The sequence below is a fragment of the Poecilia reticulata genome, linkage group LG16, assembly GCF_000633615.1.
Source record: "Poecilia reticulata strain Guanapo linkage group LG16, Guppy_female_1.0+MT, whole genome shotgun sequence".
Taxonomy (NCBI): domain Eukaryota; kingdom Metazoa; phylum Chordata; class Actinopteri; order Cyprinodontiformes; family Poeciliidae; genus Poecilia; species Poecilia reticulata.
Genome location: NC_024346.1, coordinates 25,765,421 through 25,782,175, shown reverse-complemented (window position 1 = coordinate 25,782,175; position 16,755 = coordinate 25,765,421). Strand labels below are relative to the sequence as shown.

At 39.2% G+C, this 16,755-nt stretch overlaps 1 protein-coding gene across 2 annotated transcripts in view; it reads right to left on the bottom strand.

Annotated features, from left to right (window-relative positions):
* znf236 (zinc finger protein 236) overlaps positions 1-16,755 on the bottom strand; it is a 56,046-nt gene that overhangs the window by 14,018 nt on the left and 25,273 nt on the right. For both annotated transcript variants that reach the window (XM_008431998.2, XM_008432000.2), the window contains exons 16-26: positions 14,902-15,044; positions 14,535-14,638; positions 13,598-13,749; positions 13,255-13,431; positions 10,465-10,768; positions 8,874-8,977; positions 7,766-8,203; positions 6,437-6,573; positions 2,449-2,677; positions 2,159-2,350; positions 997-1,155 (exon numbers count right to left, since the gene is read on the bottom strand). In XM_008431998.2, coding sequence (XP_008430220.1) covers positions 997-1,155; positions 2,159-2,350; positions 2,449-2,677; positions 6,437-6,573; positions 7,766-8,203; positions 8,874-8,977; positions 10,465-10,768; positions 13,255-13,431; positions 13,598-13,749; positions 14,535-14,638; positions 14,902-15,044 — 2,139 coding nt within the window. The remainder of the gene's footprint in view (positions 1-996; positions 1,156-2,158; positions 2,351-2,448; positions 2,678-6,436; positions 6,574-7,765; positions 8,204-8,873; positions 8,978-10,464; positions 10,769-13,254; positions 13,432-13,597; positions 13,750-14,534; positions 14,639-14,901; positions 15,045-16,755) is intronic.

Here is a 16,755-nt window from a genome sequence, read left to right as displayed (position 1 = left end):
GAAGGGTTCTAAAAAAAAGAGAGAGGTCATTTCATTGTTTCAAACATAATCCTCCATGTTAAACTGTAAAATTTCCAAAATGTGAACAACAATGTGGGCCGAGCGATGGACATGTTGTGCAGTAACAGTTTTTTTTTTGTTGTAATGACAGAAAATATCCCCAGCCTGTCAATAATTCGGGCTCTTCTGCTGCTTTTGTCTCTAACCAAAAGGTGCTAAATTGCTCTGGTCACAGAGAAGCCCCTGTCATTTTTCCACTGTGATTTGAACTGAATAAATAAGCCTGGCACAGAACTGCTCCCCGGTCACAGAGCTGCCAGAACCGTATTTGCATACAGAGCGATAACACGGCTTCCGTCTAATCAACAAAAGACGAGATACTCTGAGTGTCTGGGGGAAGTTTTTTTTTTTTTTTTCCCCCACTTGAGCTGAGAGAGGAAGGTAATTGATAAAGGGAGATATTAGCATAGAAATTTGATTATGTCTTTAGGTGACAAGCAAATCAGGCAAATGCATGGTTTCAATCTCAATCAATTTCCCGTACAGCAAAGCCTGTAAAACCTTTGCTTCCTCCCTTCACACTCACGACTGTAGAACTTCAAGTGTCACCACTTTATATTTTCTTTTCAAATTTAATTAAAACCTTCAATTCAGCTTGAAATAATAAAAAATAAATAAATAAAAAGTTGTGTTGAGGCCCTTTACAGAAAAATATCACATTTATACATGCAAATATAGAACTCAGATGCACACATTCCAATGCCTGAACGTTGAGTTTATTCAGTTTCATTCAAATGAAACACTCAGAAACACTTTATCGACCCCAGAGACAAATTAAGTGTTGCTGAACTCATATTTTCTTCTGAATTGTATATGCTGATTGTTCAAAACATATCTGGAGGGAATCGAATCTGTCATAAGGTGGCGCTGCTAAAAGAACATCCTCGCACACAAAGTTTGAAACGTACTCTAAAGTCTTTATTAAAAAGAGCTTACCTGCCATCCCGGTGCTGGCTGGGCTCTGAGGTAGAAGGTGGTCATTGGTGATGGTCATCGTTGCGCTGGTGGGTTGGCTGCTGAGTGGCGAGGCCAGCCCGATGCTGCCGTTTAGCTCTGCGCCGTTGGAGCTGCCATGCTGGGGGAGCAGATCTTGACCTGCCAAGACGTGGGAAAATACAGCCATTACAAATTACTGCTTTATAATTCTGAATAAAGACAGCTTTTGGTGTTTGTTCTGCATGCACACCCAGGTCCAATTTAAAAGCATTTAACGTAAATATATTTATTCCAGACGGTGGGGCAACATTTTGTTTCTTGCCCTGCAGCCTTCAGCTTCATACTGCTGGACCGGATCTGAAATGCCGTCTTTACTATTTGCTCCCTTGTTTGTTCCAAAAAAGTATATTCATATATCAGTTCATTTGAAAATGTGATTAAATCCAGTTTTTGTGTGGCGTTTAGTGAAACAAATGGCACTTTTTTTTATTTCAAATGATTTTCAAAAACATAGGAAAAACATGCACTATTAAAAAAAAAAAGAGAAAATGCAGGATGTTTTGTATTTAGTCATTATTCTTAGCAATACTTCAGACTTATCAGAAAACAGAATTTTCTCTATACTCTTCTTCAGAGAAAATTAAAGAAAACGCACGGCAAAAAGGATGAAGATGAAACATCTGAGTTTGAAAGATTAGAATCGCGTAAAAATAAATCAGACGGCTGAATAAGAGACGCTCAATAGCGCCCACAGGATATGATTCATCTCATTCAAGGAGATTCTATCTTCACAAAGAGGGAATAGAGACAGAAGACAGATGTTTTCACTTCATTGACAGAAGATATATAGCTCCAGGTAAGAGAAAGCCAGTGAAGAACATCAAAGATGACTAGAGAAGGAGAGGGGAAAAAAAACAGCTCAAAACTCCATTTCTGTTGCTTTTTATTTAATTCTGGGAAGCAAATACCATCGAAAAGTCAAGACTGGAGTTTATCCTCTCGCTTCCCACCAGTGTGTTTTGGCTTAGAAAGGAAATGAAGAAAAAAAAAAACCCTCCTTATGGAATTTTTTTTTCTTTTAGTCCAGGCTTGCTTATTACTTTTGTCTGCAGCAGAACCAGCTCGTGAGAACTCCAGCAACCCCCTGGCTACCGGCTCATACCTGATATGGTGAGCGTGATCTCCTGAGGGTTTCCCGGCGCGGCGCTGGAACCGGCCGCCGAGGCCTGAGCCTGGACCTGAGCGAGAGCCTGCGTGAGGCTGGAGTTGTTGATGGTCAGAGTGATCTCCTGGCTGCTGTTGCTTCCCGCCACGAGCCCAGCGTTGCCCATGACGTGGTTCAGGTCCTGGGGACCTACGCGAAGCACGATCAAGCACAGATTGTCACTCAGCTCAAAAAAGAAAATGACATACGATTAGATTTTTTTAATTTATTTTTTTACTGGTTTTTACCCGTGACGTCCTGCTCAGGCAGTCCGGCCATAGAGACCTGGGGGGAGGAGATGGTGGGCGGCTGCATTGACAGGCTTGTCAGAGGGTGGATGACGACGTTGGCAGACACCGAGGGGTCGGAGGTCGACATTAGCTGGTTGGCGGAGTGAGAGACCAGGCTGGTGTCGACGCTCAGGGGCTGAGAGAGCAGGCCCTGCTGTAAGGTCTGCTGGAGGAGGGCGGGGTCGATCTGGGTGGAAAACCAGCAACTCACGTTACCGGGGGCAACAGCAGCTGCAGCCTTCGCAGTCTTTCAAATTCTACTTCAATTTTGCCATTTCCCATAAAGTTTGATTTGAAATGTTCCTTTCTGTTGCTCTCAGCACTAAAAGAGTCATTTCTGTAAAAATGAAACAATTTTTTGTTTTTGTTTCTGGGGTTATTCTTTAGTACCTTTAAGCATATGGAAAACAATATACACAAGTTTTAACAGTCATTGATTGAGTTAATCAGAATTTATCTACATTAACTTTCCTGCTCATTACAAAAAATGTGAGTAAAATACATTGAAGTTTGTAATAGGCGTTTTGCACTTTTTGACTTTGACCATCTTCTGTAGTGTGACAAAATTAAGATATTATTATACTTATACAATTGCTACATTTTAATCCAGATTTGGGCCATACGGCGGAAAATATGTATGAACTTTAACCATTAAGTTGATAGTTGATGCTCGGACCCGCTGTTGCGCCATAGCAACATGTCATCACACACAGTCTTTGTCTTCATCCCCTGTTCTTTAGAAGCTGCAATTCAGGGACGGTTTGAAAAAATAAAAACTTTATAATGATTTTATTAAATCAGCAAATATCTGATACAGCTAAAAAATTCAATCTCAAGACCTTTTTCCACCAAAGCCAAGCGCTTTTCCCTTGAAAGCCACTGAAGAATCAGCTGTGAGTCTTCAAAGAATATATTAACAGCTACAAGTGACATGTAGCTTATGTTTTGGAGGGTCTTATACCCAGAAACAAACCACACATCGGAAATAGAACGTACTATGTTGTGTTATTGTCAGCGACCTGCAGTGTTTGATGCAGCTGCAGGGTGGGTACGTCTAAGTGTAAATAAAGCATGAACGCATGTTTCTTTTCTCAGGTTTTCTCCTTTTTTTCAGATTTTAACAACAGCCAGAGAGACAGACACATAACCTTGCTCCTCTTGTGCACGGCTCTAAAAATGTGTATTTCGAGCTCGAAATGAGTCATGCCTAATGGTCTTTTTTAGCATTTGAATTCTAAGTGAAGAATCAACAAAAATTACGTCAATGACGCGGTCACAAACCGCAGCGCTTTTTGTCTCCTTTGTATAAAGGGAAGTGCAGGAAGGGGTTGTGACGCACCAAGCTACGTTAGGACTCTTAATAGGCTAAATGATTTTTGAGAAGATTGAGAATAATATAAAAAAAAACACCCTTTAGAAAGAAGCAAACATATTGCAATGTAGAATTTCTATTATTTGTAAGCAGCTATAAAAAGCTGTTACGATAACAGGAAATGGCGAGCGATAACATGAGAGAGCATCCTGAAAGGTCACAACTCCAAGAAAGTCTTAAGAGATTTGAAATGACTAAACCAACAATTTTTTATCTATTTCAACACATGAAATATATTATACAATTTACTTTAGCTCTTTTATTAAAAAAAACAAACATGAGTATGTATGAAGTTGTTTTTATTAATTATTTACACTTTAAGTATTTGTTTGAGTAAAGCTTCTGGTTCACATCTTCACTGTGAAGCAAATCTTCTTTCCTACTTGTGAAAACATCCAGTAGTAGGTTTAAATGTTTTAAACTGTTTGCAGAAATCAGTATTTTACTTGCTTTCTGAACAGGTTTTATTTTAGAGAAACAGAAAGGTGCCGTCGCGTGAGACGGTGGTGAATGACCACCGCCTTAAAACAAACCAGTCTCAAAAACCAAAGCATGAGACGATGGTTCGCTGGAATTACAACATAAAACAAAATAAAGAAAGTTTTCTTGATTTCAATCTTGAGTTTGTTTCCAGGTAGAGATCCATTAATCCGATATATTAATATCTGTATCCGTCCCGATATTGAAAATAAAAAATGATAGCTCAGGTTTTGGTGACAATCCATAAAGGAAGATCTATTCAGTCTAATTCTATGCTTCGTGCTCTGAGCGATGTCATGCTTTATTACTTATTTTACATTATATCCAGAATTCCTTTCTGAATCGTTTGTTCACGGTTTTCTTTACATATTTGACCAAGGCAGTCAAGCTGCTGTTTTTGTCCGTTTCAGATTCTTTATTATTCATTCTACATTGGTTGTTATCCTCCTTGTTGCACTGACTGAACAGTTTAAAGCCGTTTTTACATGTTTGACCAAAACTTGTGCATTTAAGTGTGCAGCTCTACTGGTGCAGCGTTAGCAAATACATTTGAAGCTTTATGTGTTTTAAAAAAAAGGAAACATTTTAGGTGAATCCGGTTCTGTTTTTCTGTATCGAATCGGTATCAGCCAAAACCTCATATATCTTTATCGGTATCAGAAGTGAACAAAGTGAATCGGTGCGTCCCTATTTCCGTCTTGAGACAAAGTTTCCACTTTTAAACCGGTGAACGCAGCTAAAAAGTTTACTTTTCTGACGTGTCCGCTCGAGCCTCGTATTAATTCACAAGCACGTCCCTTCTGTCTGCTCTCTTATTTCTCTGCCTTATTGTCTTACGTCCCCCACGTCATCCTCCGTGGTGGCATTTAGTGGCATATTATGAAAACTTTGCTCGTGTCTAAATGTCTCGTAACCTCAAGAGTAAAACATTTGACACCAACGTCTCTCGCACAAAATCTCATTTGCCGCCTGCATGGGAGGCAGCAATGCGAACGCCATCCTTGATTTTCTCAGTTTCGCTGCTTTTACATTCGCAGAAGGTGGGATCAAATCCCCCCCGAAATGACACATAATCACGAGTCAGACGACCAGATGCCGAACCTGAACTCGTTCTGAGTGACAGTGTCCTCAAACACTCTACAGACATAATGTGAGAATGTAAAGAGGGATGCTTTTCATTCTTCTACACCTTATGTAGAACTGGTACATTAAATAATATATACTAAAAAATTATGTAATTCGCTAAGTAAATGTAAAAAACTAAAGGTTTTAAACAATATATTAAAATACCACACACAAAAAATTACATTTTTTAAAATATATTTTTCGAGCTCAAACTATGAATCAGATTAATTGAGATTGTTGAAATAACCGTCAACTGGTGTAGCAATCGATTGATTACTAATTGGAGTATACAGACTCAAAGAAAGCCCCCCCCAAAAAATCAATAAACCATTAATTAAGCCAAAACTGTACAAAAAATACATACATTTTGCATTTAAAATAAATAAAAAATACCTGTCTACAAATATGTTCTACTCAGAACTCAAGTGGCAGTTTTAGCTTCAACCTGTTCAAATTCTGTAAAAAAATTAATAAAACTAAGCAGAAACAGCTGAGCTTTTCACACTTTGATGTTAGAAGTATTTTTTTGCTACAAATGTTGTCACTGGCTTTTAGGACGGTCATGACCTCTAACCCCATGATCTACATTCTCAAAAATCCTTTCTATTTAGTACATGAGGTTTTTATTTCCCCAACTATCATTGAGGTGTATCAATATAAAAATACTAATTTCCTGCAGTGTATAAATCTGAACGGATTCCATTACTGTTGTGTATTCTGTATTTATCCTGTAAAAAAAAAGAAAACTTTAATCACTTTCCTAAACTGACAGAACAAAACTCTTATGATGCGCTTGTCACAAATAAAAACCCCTATAAATAATGAAAATCACAGTAGAAGAGCCAGACTTTTCAAAACAAAACCATTTTTCTACACAGAAGCTACAAAATAAATTGCTGCTGAGCAACATTTGTTTGCCTGCTGTAGGTCTGTGGACAGCACATGTGGTTTCACGGGGAGGTGAGTCACCTGGAGTGTGATGTTGCTCGTGTCGATGCCAGAAATCTGCACGTTGGGGCACACCAGGCTGGCCGGGGTCAGCTGGAGGTGGATGCCGTCCAGCGTGGTCAGGCCGTCCGGGAGGGAAACGGTGAGGTCTCCCGCAGCTGAAACACGTACGCAGGTACAAATTTACAAGGCTGTAATGGTTTACAGTGTTCCTCCTTGAGACTGTGAAAGCCTGTTATGTCAGACTTCAAGCTTTTCTTTAGATCCAAAGAGCTTTCGCTTGGTCAGAAATGCATCTAAGCTAAGGACAGACATAACAAGGGATCTTTGAAGGCTCCCGGATTAGATTTAGGCTTTAAACATTCAAAAGCTGTGCTGTGAATTGAAGAGATAAGGCAAAGAAAGTGGCGCTTGGTGGTAAAACAGCTTCGTCCTCCTGGGTTTGACTTGCTAAGCCGTCACATGAATCTTAAGGTCTGAGTAACAGCATAGACGTAGCCATAACTTGCCACCAACGGAGAGATGATGATGGTGATGGTCTTTTTCAAGATTTCACCTACACTGCAAAAACACAAAATCTTACCAAGTAGTTTTGGTCTAGTTTCTAGTGCAAATATCTTATTACAATTCAAATAAGACAAAACTGAACAAGTAACTTTTCATCAATATTTAGGAGTTTGTTTTAAGTCGATAATTCCTTAATATTGACTAAAACAAACATGGATGCACTGGCAGAATTGTTTTGTTATAAGTGAAATAAAATCTGCTAGTAGAACTATTATTGTTTTAAGTACGGCGCTAATTTAAGACAAAACTAACTTCCAAGTTTTCATCCAGATATAGGAGCTTGTTTTAAGTTAATAATTCCTCAACATCAATTTTAAAAGGACAAGTTCCACTGAAAGATTTTGTTCATTTATAATATGGCAAAGATGTGTTATATGTGGAATAAAATCTGCCAGTGTTTTTTTAACTGTTTTTTTAAAAATCAATATTAAGGAATAATTGACTTAAAAACAAACCTCTATATTTTGCTGAAAAGTTACTTCCAAGTTAGTTTTGTCTTTTTTCACGTGTACTAGAAATCAGACCAGAAATACTTGGTAAGATTTGTGTGTTCACACACTGGCTTTAGAGCATCAATCATGAGCCGCATATTACAGAGTAGTGATGTAAAAGTGACTCTTCAGGATAATGCAACATATCGCCCTGAGCTGAGATGCTAAGCTTAAGTGGATAAAATCAATTCTTTGTAACAAATTCCACATTAAGTGCTTAAAATTAGCTCTGCAAAGCATTTTCCTTCTACAAAATGCATTTCATTGTTCAGTTGTCATCAACAACACCCACCTGACATAGAGGCTGGCAGGATGGCCTGGCTTACGAGGCCCGGCTGCAGCAGGTTCTGGTCAAACTGTCCGCTCAAAACCTGACTGGCCGGAAGGTAGATGCTGGGGTCAGAGCTGGGCGTCTGCAGCAGACCCACAGGCTGAAGCGGCTCCGAAGCCGCCGGGTGCTGGCTCTGACCGGAGGCCCTGGTCTGCCCGGTCCCTGAGTCCTGGCTGTGTCTGGAGTGGCCGGCGGAGGAGCGCTTGGATTTGCGGCTGTCGCTGTTGGGCCGGAAGTGGCACTGGATGTGGGTTTTGCGGTGGCCCGAGGTTCTGAAGCGCAGTTCGCAGAAGGGACACTTGAAGGGCTTGGAGCCCGTGTGGAGGCGCATGTGCACCTTCAGGCTGCCCTTCGTGGAGAAGGAGGTGTTGCACATATGACAGCTGAACAGTTTCTGACCTGCAAAAACAACGCAAATCAAATCGCTGTACAAAATCGAGTTTGCTTCTTTGAAATCAAACGTCTGTGAAAAGACTTCATTTCTCCTTTGTACTGCTCACCTTTTGTAAAAGTTGAAAATATTTTACAACATGAAAATTACAAGAACAACCTTTGTTTTGGGAGTCTGCTGAGGACAATAGCTTCAGCACTTTGATGGATTTCTGCTTCTGATTTCAATTTTAAATCCAATCCAATTCAATCCAAACACCAAGTACTGCCCAAAGGACGAAGTTATACACCTTTTATTAATGCCAAACGTCAGCTATTGATTAACATTAAAGTGTGAGTAAAACACATTGTGATAGTCAGGGCCATTTCTTCCATTGAAAACAACTCTGTTAAAAGAAAATGTATATTTTTCAGAATATCACTGCTGAAGCTATTCTGTAGCTGTAAAAAAGTCTTTTAGAGATGCAATTTCAAGAAATTGTTCATTATTTAAATAACACACTTACATTTTTTAAAATTTATGTGTGGCATAGTAAAAAACATTCTGTTACTGTTTGCGGTTTTTAAAGATAATCCAGAACTTGCTAGAATCAGCTTCAATGTACCGATGCTGCATAATTATGTCTCATTGTTTTTAATGCATTGTTCCCCTGCTTTGTACACCTCACTGGTGTTTTACCTGTGTGTGTTTTCACATGGCAGTCGAGGGTTGATTTCACCGTAAAACTCTTCCCACATTCGTCACACTTGTAGGGTCTTTCACCTGTGTGGATCCTGATGTGTCTAAATAGGAAAGCAGATTGTGAAAAGTCACATGCAGAATAACTCGCTGACAGATACGTTTCACATGTGCGAAATCAGAAAAAGACATAAAAAAAAAAAGAGCGGGTATGAAAAACAAGAAAAAAGTTATTACAAACTGCTAAGTGTCTGGGTCAAATTAAAATATAGGGAGAAATACTGTAGCCTTTTCACAGAGAAAACAGCCTGAAGGCAAATCTTGACAAAGGAATTTGGGATTAGTCCAAAAACATGAAACAGGAGCTTACATTTTTTCATTTTAGCACCAAAACCTTTTGCGATAAAGAGAAAATGTGGCATTAAGGATTATTTACCCACTTCTAAAATTGTTAAGAGAGACCTTGTAAAAATGTAATTGGTAGAGTAGCTCAACTGATCAAAGAGAGCTAAAAAAATCTTTGAAAAAAACAAACAAACCAAAAACCCCTGATGTGACAGTAAGTAAAAGATAACCGTTACAAAGATGTTATCTTTGCAAAACAATAAGAATTGAAGCCATTTTAAATTAAATGTTCTGTTACTCTGATAACAACAGTTTGTTGTAGAGGCACAATTTATTCCATTTAGTTTGTCTATTCATATTAATAAATGCTAGTTTAACAAAACAGCTGTTGATCAGGTTTAAATGAGGTTTATTTCAAAGAAGTGATTCCTCTTAAAATGACTTGGCAGACCTTGTAACCTCTTTTTGGCCATGTCCACAGCTTATTCCAGATTGAGGTCAAGACTTTGTGCTGGACCCTAAACCTGTGTGTAACTAATTTGGATGTATGGGGAGGATTGTTGCTCATTTGGAAAACCCAAGCTGATGTTCCAGCTTAAATTCCAGACTGATGCTTCAATATTTCCATATGACGTTATTTCCTGAAGCTCACCCGTCCCTCCTGAAGCAAAACCAGTACCCATCATGAAGCTGCCAACTCTTTACCTGACAGCTGGGTTTAATGTTTTTCCTTTGAACATAACTGCTTGTTATGACCAAACATTTACATTTTAGTTGTATTTATTCTGCCTGAAATGCCTCCAAAAGGTGTGGCATTTATTCCTGAGTACATGTGCAAACTATGTTGTGCTTTTGGAGAGAGAGTTTCTTTCTATCTGAGTCTTTTAGCTAGCGTCAGTAACACTGTTTTCTTCCAAAGGGCTAATGATGCTAGCAATTTCAGCTAGCATCATTAGCTAGCTGAAATTTTGACAAGAGGAATCCCAAATTCCTCTGTCAAAAAGCAAAAGCTCTTTTGCTTTTTGTTTTGGGGTCAAGACTCACATTTCACACCAAAACCTGTCTATCTCTGAGATGGATCCATCTTTCTCCCAATAGATGCAGTTGCCAGAATTCTCAAGCTATTTATACCTTAAATTTGATTGAGGGCTTATAAGTTTTACACTGAAGCATTGGAACGACCAGAAAAGCTTATGTTCTTCTGACATAATAGGAAAATGTCCAGAAACAGAGGTGTGACCTTTACCTGACGAGGTCGCTGGGTTTCTTGAAGCTCTTGGGGCAGTAACTGCAGCAGTTGGCAAACTTGGGTTCGGTTTCCAGCTCCACCACTTTGTCCTTGATCTCGCTGATGCGATCCCTCTCGGCCGCTGACTGGGCGAGGATCCGCTCCGACACAGAGGCCTCCTCTCCGGGGTCCTTGGCCAGCTCGGCTGTCTGCTCCTCGGTGAAAGTAATGATCTCCAAACTCCTCCTTTTGGACGTTTTTTGATCTCCGTCCTCGTCTTCGTCGTCATCATCGTCCTCGTCTTGAGGCTCGAGATCTACAACTGGCAGACGTGCGAACCGTCAGCGCAACCTGAAGTTTGAACATGCCTACCCTTTACTTCAAGGTTTTACCTTTGTTTCTTTTCGGTGCAGAACACCACAAAAAAAGGATAAATGAGAGACGGATGGAGCGCAGCATCAATGTTAAGCTCTTTAATCACGTGAGCTGAACTTAAACAAGTTGACTGACGAACAGACTCCGCTGAGAACCGCATGAAAAGGGTTAAAAGGAGCTGCAAATATGACTCCAAGTAGCAAGTGTTCATACTTGACATTACATCATTTTATGTTTTTTTATCAATCCCACAGTTTCATACACACCGGTACTTTTTTCTACGGGTCAAGACAGAGTGACGTGGTCAGCTTGGGGGTTATCTCAACAGTGCAGCTGCCTGCCTTGGAAGACAGCCTTGATCATTTGTCTGACACCTCGCACAGCTGAAGCTTAAACATCTGATGTGGACTCACACACTCAGCCACGCAGAGAGCATAATTCCCTCAGTGCATTTCTCAGAAAAGTCCACGTAGTCTTATGGGTTTTCTCAGTCGCTTCCGTGTATTTCTCAGAACAGATGTGAAATTCTCAAAACCACTTGTTCAATCTTCAAATGATTGTGTCCCCCTGCGCACATCGAGAACCCAGTTTCTTGTTTCTGATGTTCAAAAGCATTTGCTTTTGCTTTTGAACCTCCAACATTTTCAATTGCTTGTGGTGTGTTACAGGTCTTCATTGAATGGCCTGGACCTCCACAACATTTAAGCATAAGTTTGTGACATACAAAAAGATTCTCATGGAGTTCCTCTCATCCTACTCCTCAATCCTTTACTTCATTGAAGATCTATTTTTACCCTCTGCAAGAAAATGGTAAGTATAGGAAAACGGCACTGTAATTCCTACAGCACGGCATGAAGTTTTCCATAACTTCATGCAGTTAAGTGCAGAGCACTATGTTTTTTCTTAGTGCTCTGCTGAGCTGTCTTTTCCTTTCTGTGTCACATTGAAGAAATGTGTCAACAAATTACAATAAATTGTGAATTTTGTCCAGTCTGTTGCCATTAATCTCCCACAAATACAATTTACAGTACATGTCATTAGAACTTTAACCATAGATTATATCGGAACATCTCTTCAGAGTACCCTGCTATATTGACAGCATGACTTATTTTCATTGCCTAATCTGTATTCAGTGAAACAAAGGCTTGTCATTCTGATGCACTGAGATGTTCATTGACAAATATTTACTTTTGAGAGATGAAGTAAGGATTTTGAGAGAGAGCCTAGTTTTTGCACGTAATCCATGCTGTTCTGCTGTCTGCATGAATAATGAACCAAAGCAACTCAGAATATCTGTAATTGATAATGGGCTACTATAGCATCTATTGGGGACAGGAACTAGTTATGTCATCCTGTGGACTAACCAACTGTTGTAATCTTGTTGACACGTCATTGGATTGTATAAAACATAAAACTGACTCTGACCGTCAACTCAGGAGCACAGCTGTATGTACTGCTGACCTGCCTTACATGCTGATTGGTCTCATGGTTATGTTTGTTTTCTAAAGTACTCTAATAATCCTCTGAAAGCTTTACATAACAGCTGGATTTATCCTGACATTTACTGAACAACTCTGTTCAGTGATGACTTACCTTACAGCACTTCTAAAGGAATATCCTGGCAAAACATACTGAACTTATGTTTTGCTAGGATATTCCTATGTTTTGCAAAGATATTCATTGGTTTTGATCAGGTTGTTCAATCATCCGGTTCATTCAGCATCCAAGTTTTTCAGGAACCCCTGATCATTCAGGTGACCTCTTTGAAAAAATATTTCCTTAGAAGTGTGGACTGTTGACGCTGACATTAGCGTTGGGAATGTCTGTGCAACATGTTTAGCACTGAGATGCTATTTTAGACTTCATTAGCTTCGGTGACAATTTAACTCCTTTTAACACAACTTTCACACAGTAGACTTTAGAAGACTATTGTGCCATTAGATCGTTTTTTTTCATCTAGCGTGCCAAGAGAAGCGGCTTTGGCGTCCATCGCTGTTGTTTTTGGTTGTCGCTTGTGCGTAAAATTTACAGGCGTAGCAGAAACGAGCAAATACAAAGGTTCCGGCAACAAACGTATTAATTGCGGCAAAGTTTTAAACAATTAAAAATCTATGGAATGAATTAATTCACGTGAATGCATTAAAGTCCCAGCCCTCTATTATTTATATTTTCTATATTTTATAAATGATATAACATTTTTAGCTATATGACCATATGTTCCACTAGTACATAAAATCCTATAATAATATTCTTCACTGTAACAGAACGAAATGTAAAAAAGTGAAGAAAAAAAAACGCAGTTAATATAACTTGTGGAAAAAGAGCCCATGAAAATTAATCTAAATCACTGAGAAGGAGCATCATGTGAGAAATTATGACAACAAAAATCACATAAAGAATTGAGAAATCCAGATATGGTGTCGACGTCCTTACCTTTTTCCTCCACACCGTGCTCCTTCTTCATATGCCTTTTACAAAACAGACTGGTGCGGAAGCACTCGTTACACATGGAGCATTTGAATGACTTGCTGTGGATAAACGCGTGCCGACTCAGACTTCCGTTAGTGGTGAAAGAAGCTTCACAAACGTCACACTTATACGGCTTCATCCCTGTAAGGCAGAGGTGAGAGCATAGCTGAGTATCTGAAGTTTTTTTTTTTTTAAGTATTTGAAACCTAAATCAGAAAACAAATTTCCTCTGATGTGGTTCCGGACCACATCAGTTCGATACAGAAACGATTCGGAAAGTTTTCCCACCTCTAAAAAGAAAGCTCACCTGTGTGTGTGTTGAGATGGGACTTCAGCACTCCAGCGGAAACAAAACCTCGTCCGCAGAGGTGACATGCGTACGGTTTCTCCCCGGTGTGGGATCGGATGTGCTGCTTCAGATGGCTCGACTTTTTGAAAGCTTTGGAGCACCAGCTGCATCTGAAGACAAGTGAGGATCAGGTTTAGGAAGATTTATTTATCATTTCAGGTCGTCTTAATGCAAAATGGATGAGAACAGAGTGTTTGGGGATGTAAATTTAAGACGAATTCAGCCAGGGGGAATTATCTCCTGTCTCCAAAGGAGCTGGCTGGTAAAACAAAGCCTTTGTTTCTTGTTTGTTTTGTAGCTGAAATAAATGTTTGCTAGAAGAGAGCCAGTTATTGGAACAATGAGCAACTATTGAACAAGTGAGAATGAAAACTGCAGAGGCAATAGCTCTTTGTTTTTGAAGGTTTCTTCTATTCGAGGTTGTTCACACATCAGATCCGCTGATTTCTGTCTCTCTCATGTTTTATTCATTTTATTCAATGTGAAAAAGAAATTTAAACAGTGATAAGACTTTCCTAAATTTAAATCTACATTGTAAAATCCAGAGATTTTTTTTTTATTTTTTTTTTTTTTACAGTCAGCAAAAATAAGCAAACCGAGTCAATGTCACGCCCAGTCCTCACAGCTCTGATTCCTATTCAAGTATCTATTCAAGCCTATTGAATGGTCAGGCCTAATTTTATGGAATTATCAAGTTATGACAAAATTACGCCATGCAAACATAATTTACTATATGCAGAGAAACATTGTCTTATTAGACACAAACAGTTAAATTTTGATTTTACAGTTTCAGAAATTTCCCCAAAGCTTCAAATTTAAGTTGGAAATTTAACACAACACCCAGATATTTGGAACCATCAACTTTTTGGATTTCCCCGTGATCCTCGAAACGAACCTGTAGGCTCTCTTTGTGTTGTCTTCACCGTCTTCCTGGTAGTCTGCTGCTTCTGTAGGCAGCTGGAGATCAGCCTGGCTGCTCTCCTGAAGAAGTCCGTTTGTCTGCATTAGCAAAGAAAAACCAACACATCAACAATCCAATTATAAAATATACCAGATTATATTTCACCGCTGCAGCAAAATTCCACTGCATGCTTTTTGAAACAGTTTAGTCAATTCTTAAGTCTCCTGGGAGATTTAGATCTAAAAATTAGCTTCACTCAACCGTTTCTGAAGCAAAACAATGGAAAGGGTATATCACCTTTTGAAAACACAAAAGATGCTTCTTTTTTTTTTCTTTTATTTTACAGAATTTGAGTACTCACAACTTCTGAGCTGGGGACGTGGAGCAGGTTTGGAGGATGGTAGCTGGAAGACAGAGCCTGGGACTCAAGTGTGCTGGAATCCTGCAGCTGCTGGACAGCGGAGAACTGGGGCTGGTTGTAGCTCGGCTCGGGTATGGTGAAGCCTGGGTGTGGGAAGTAGAGACTGTTTATTTCCTGGATAGTCGCGTTCTTAACACAGCCACAGAAGCTAATATCTACGGTCTTCCTTATGTCGGCTGTTGATGATACAGCCAGCCTTCACCAAAGAAAATAAATATTGCTCCTACAGGATTGGCTACTTTGCAAATGTCAGGCCTAAGTAATGCTGCTTAACACACAGGCGAGTTTTTCCACAAATAACTTAGTTACTTTCCATAGAACAAAATACTGAATAGAAAAGGATCCACTGTGTTTCCATCTTCTTGCCATTTGTGTTTATTTGTATTAGGGAATATGACAGTGACAGTGGAGGATTGTGTTGTATTTAACTGAGGCAATGGTAACAGCATAGTTATGTTTTCACTGTAGGGACATATATGTATGACATAAATAGTACTGTAAATATCGGCTACTGGCCACAGCAATATTAACTTTGGATATTGATATCGGTCCTAATTTTCATGTAGATTAGGGTTTGGGTTATTGCACTAATTATTTTAGTGGCAGTGTTTCTATTTATGATCGCAATGTAAATTGTTGTACCTAAAACAGGTCGGAATGAAAAATAAGTACAAAAAAAAAGTAATAATTTGATGTTATCTCTCATCTTTTATCCACGTTCAATTTATATTTATCTCCAAGGATACAACAATTTTATTTTCTTAATCTTACTGTTCCAAGTTTTCCAAAAATGGTGGGAGCTCTGTAAACAATGCCCCTCATCCTACATTTTATTTTTTACTTGAATACTGGATACAAAATGTTGCTTTATTATGAGATTTTGATATAAAATGACAATAAATGACTTTTGTTACTTATTACTATAACTGATAGATTGCTATTTCTAGGAATCAGGTGTTTCCTATAAAAAAAAAAGTATTTTATGTCTCTTTGGGGTTATTAAATTTTGAAGAGCTGCTCATTTTGAAGCCACACGTGAACTCCAAATGCTGCATCATCTCCCAGTACCAGTAAAACCTGAAGATATAAACCAGCTTACCAAATGAGATTCTGCTGTAAGTGACTAAATAATGCTGGGTTTCCACGAGGGACCCAGAGGGCTTCATGTCATCAATAGCAACCTTTCAATCACAGCACATGACAACACTCCAGCTCTGATGGCGTGGCACCACAGGCTAAAGCAGGGCTTGATGTTCAAGAGCCCCTCTTATCCAGATACACGAGATGCCTGGCCTTCAAAATCTGATGGCAAACCGGTCCGCGCGTCTTTCTCCTTGAGCAAATTAGATCTCCCATCTGTTCTGCTTAGATGTGAAGGTCACACTACATCCTTTTTCCGCTCTCCTGGGAGAGCGGAAAAAGACGGACCTATCTGCTAAATGTTTGATGACCGAATGTTAAATTGTTTGTAGCATCAGAACAAGCTGTGTTTTCAGACTGGGCAGGAGTAAGAAGTGCTGGTAGGGAGGGTGGCAACAATGTGGTGGAAAGAAAATCATGTATGTTTGAGTTATGCAAGAGAAGAAAGACCAGCAAATAATAAGAAACAGGTTGCTTCCCAGATGAAAGTGCAAAATTATGGTAAGATTTACTATAGAAATTATGTCTATGTCTCTCCTAAAAATCTTGAAAACAAAAACAAAAACAATATTTCATCATCAATGTTATGTTAGATCATTTTTCTGGCCAGAAAATCAGTTCCACTCTAATTAAATCAGGTGTGTGGTATAGTGA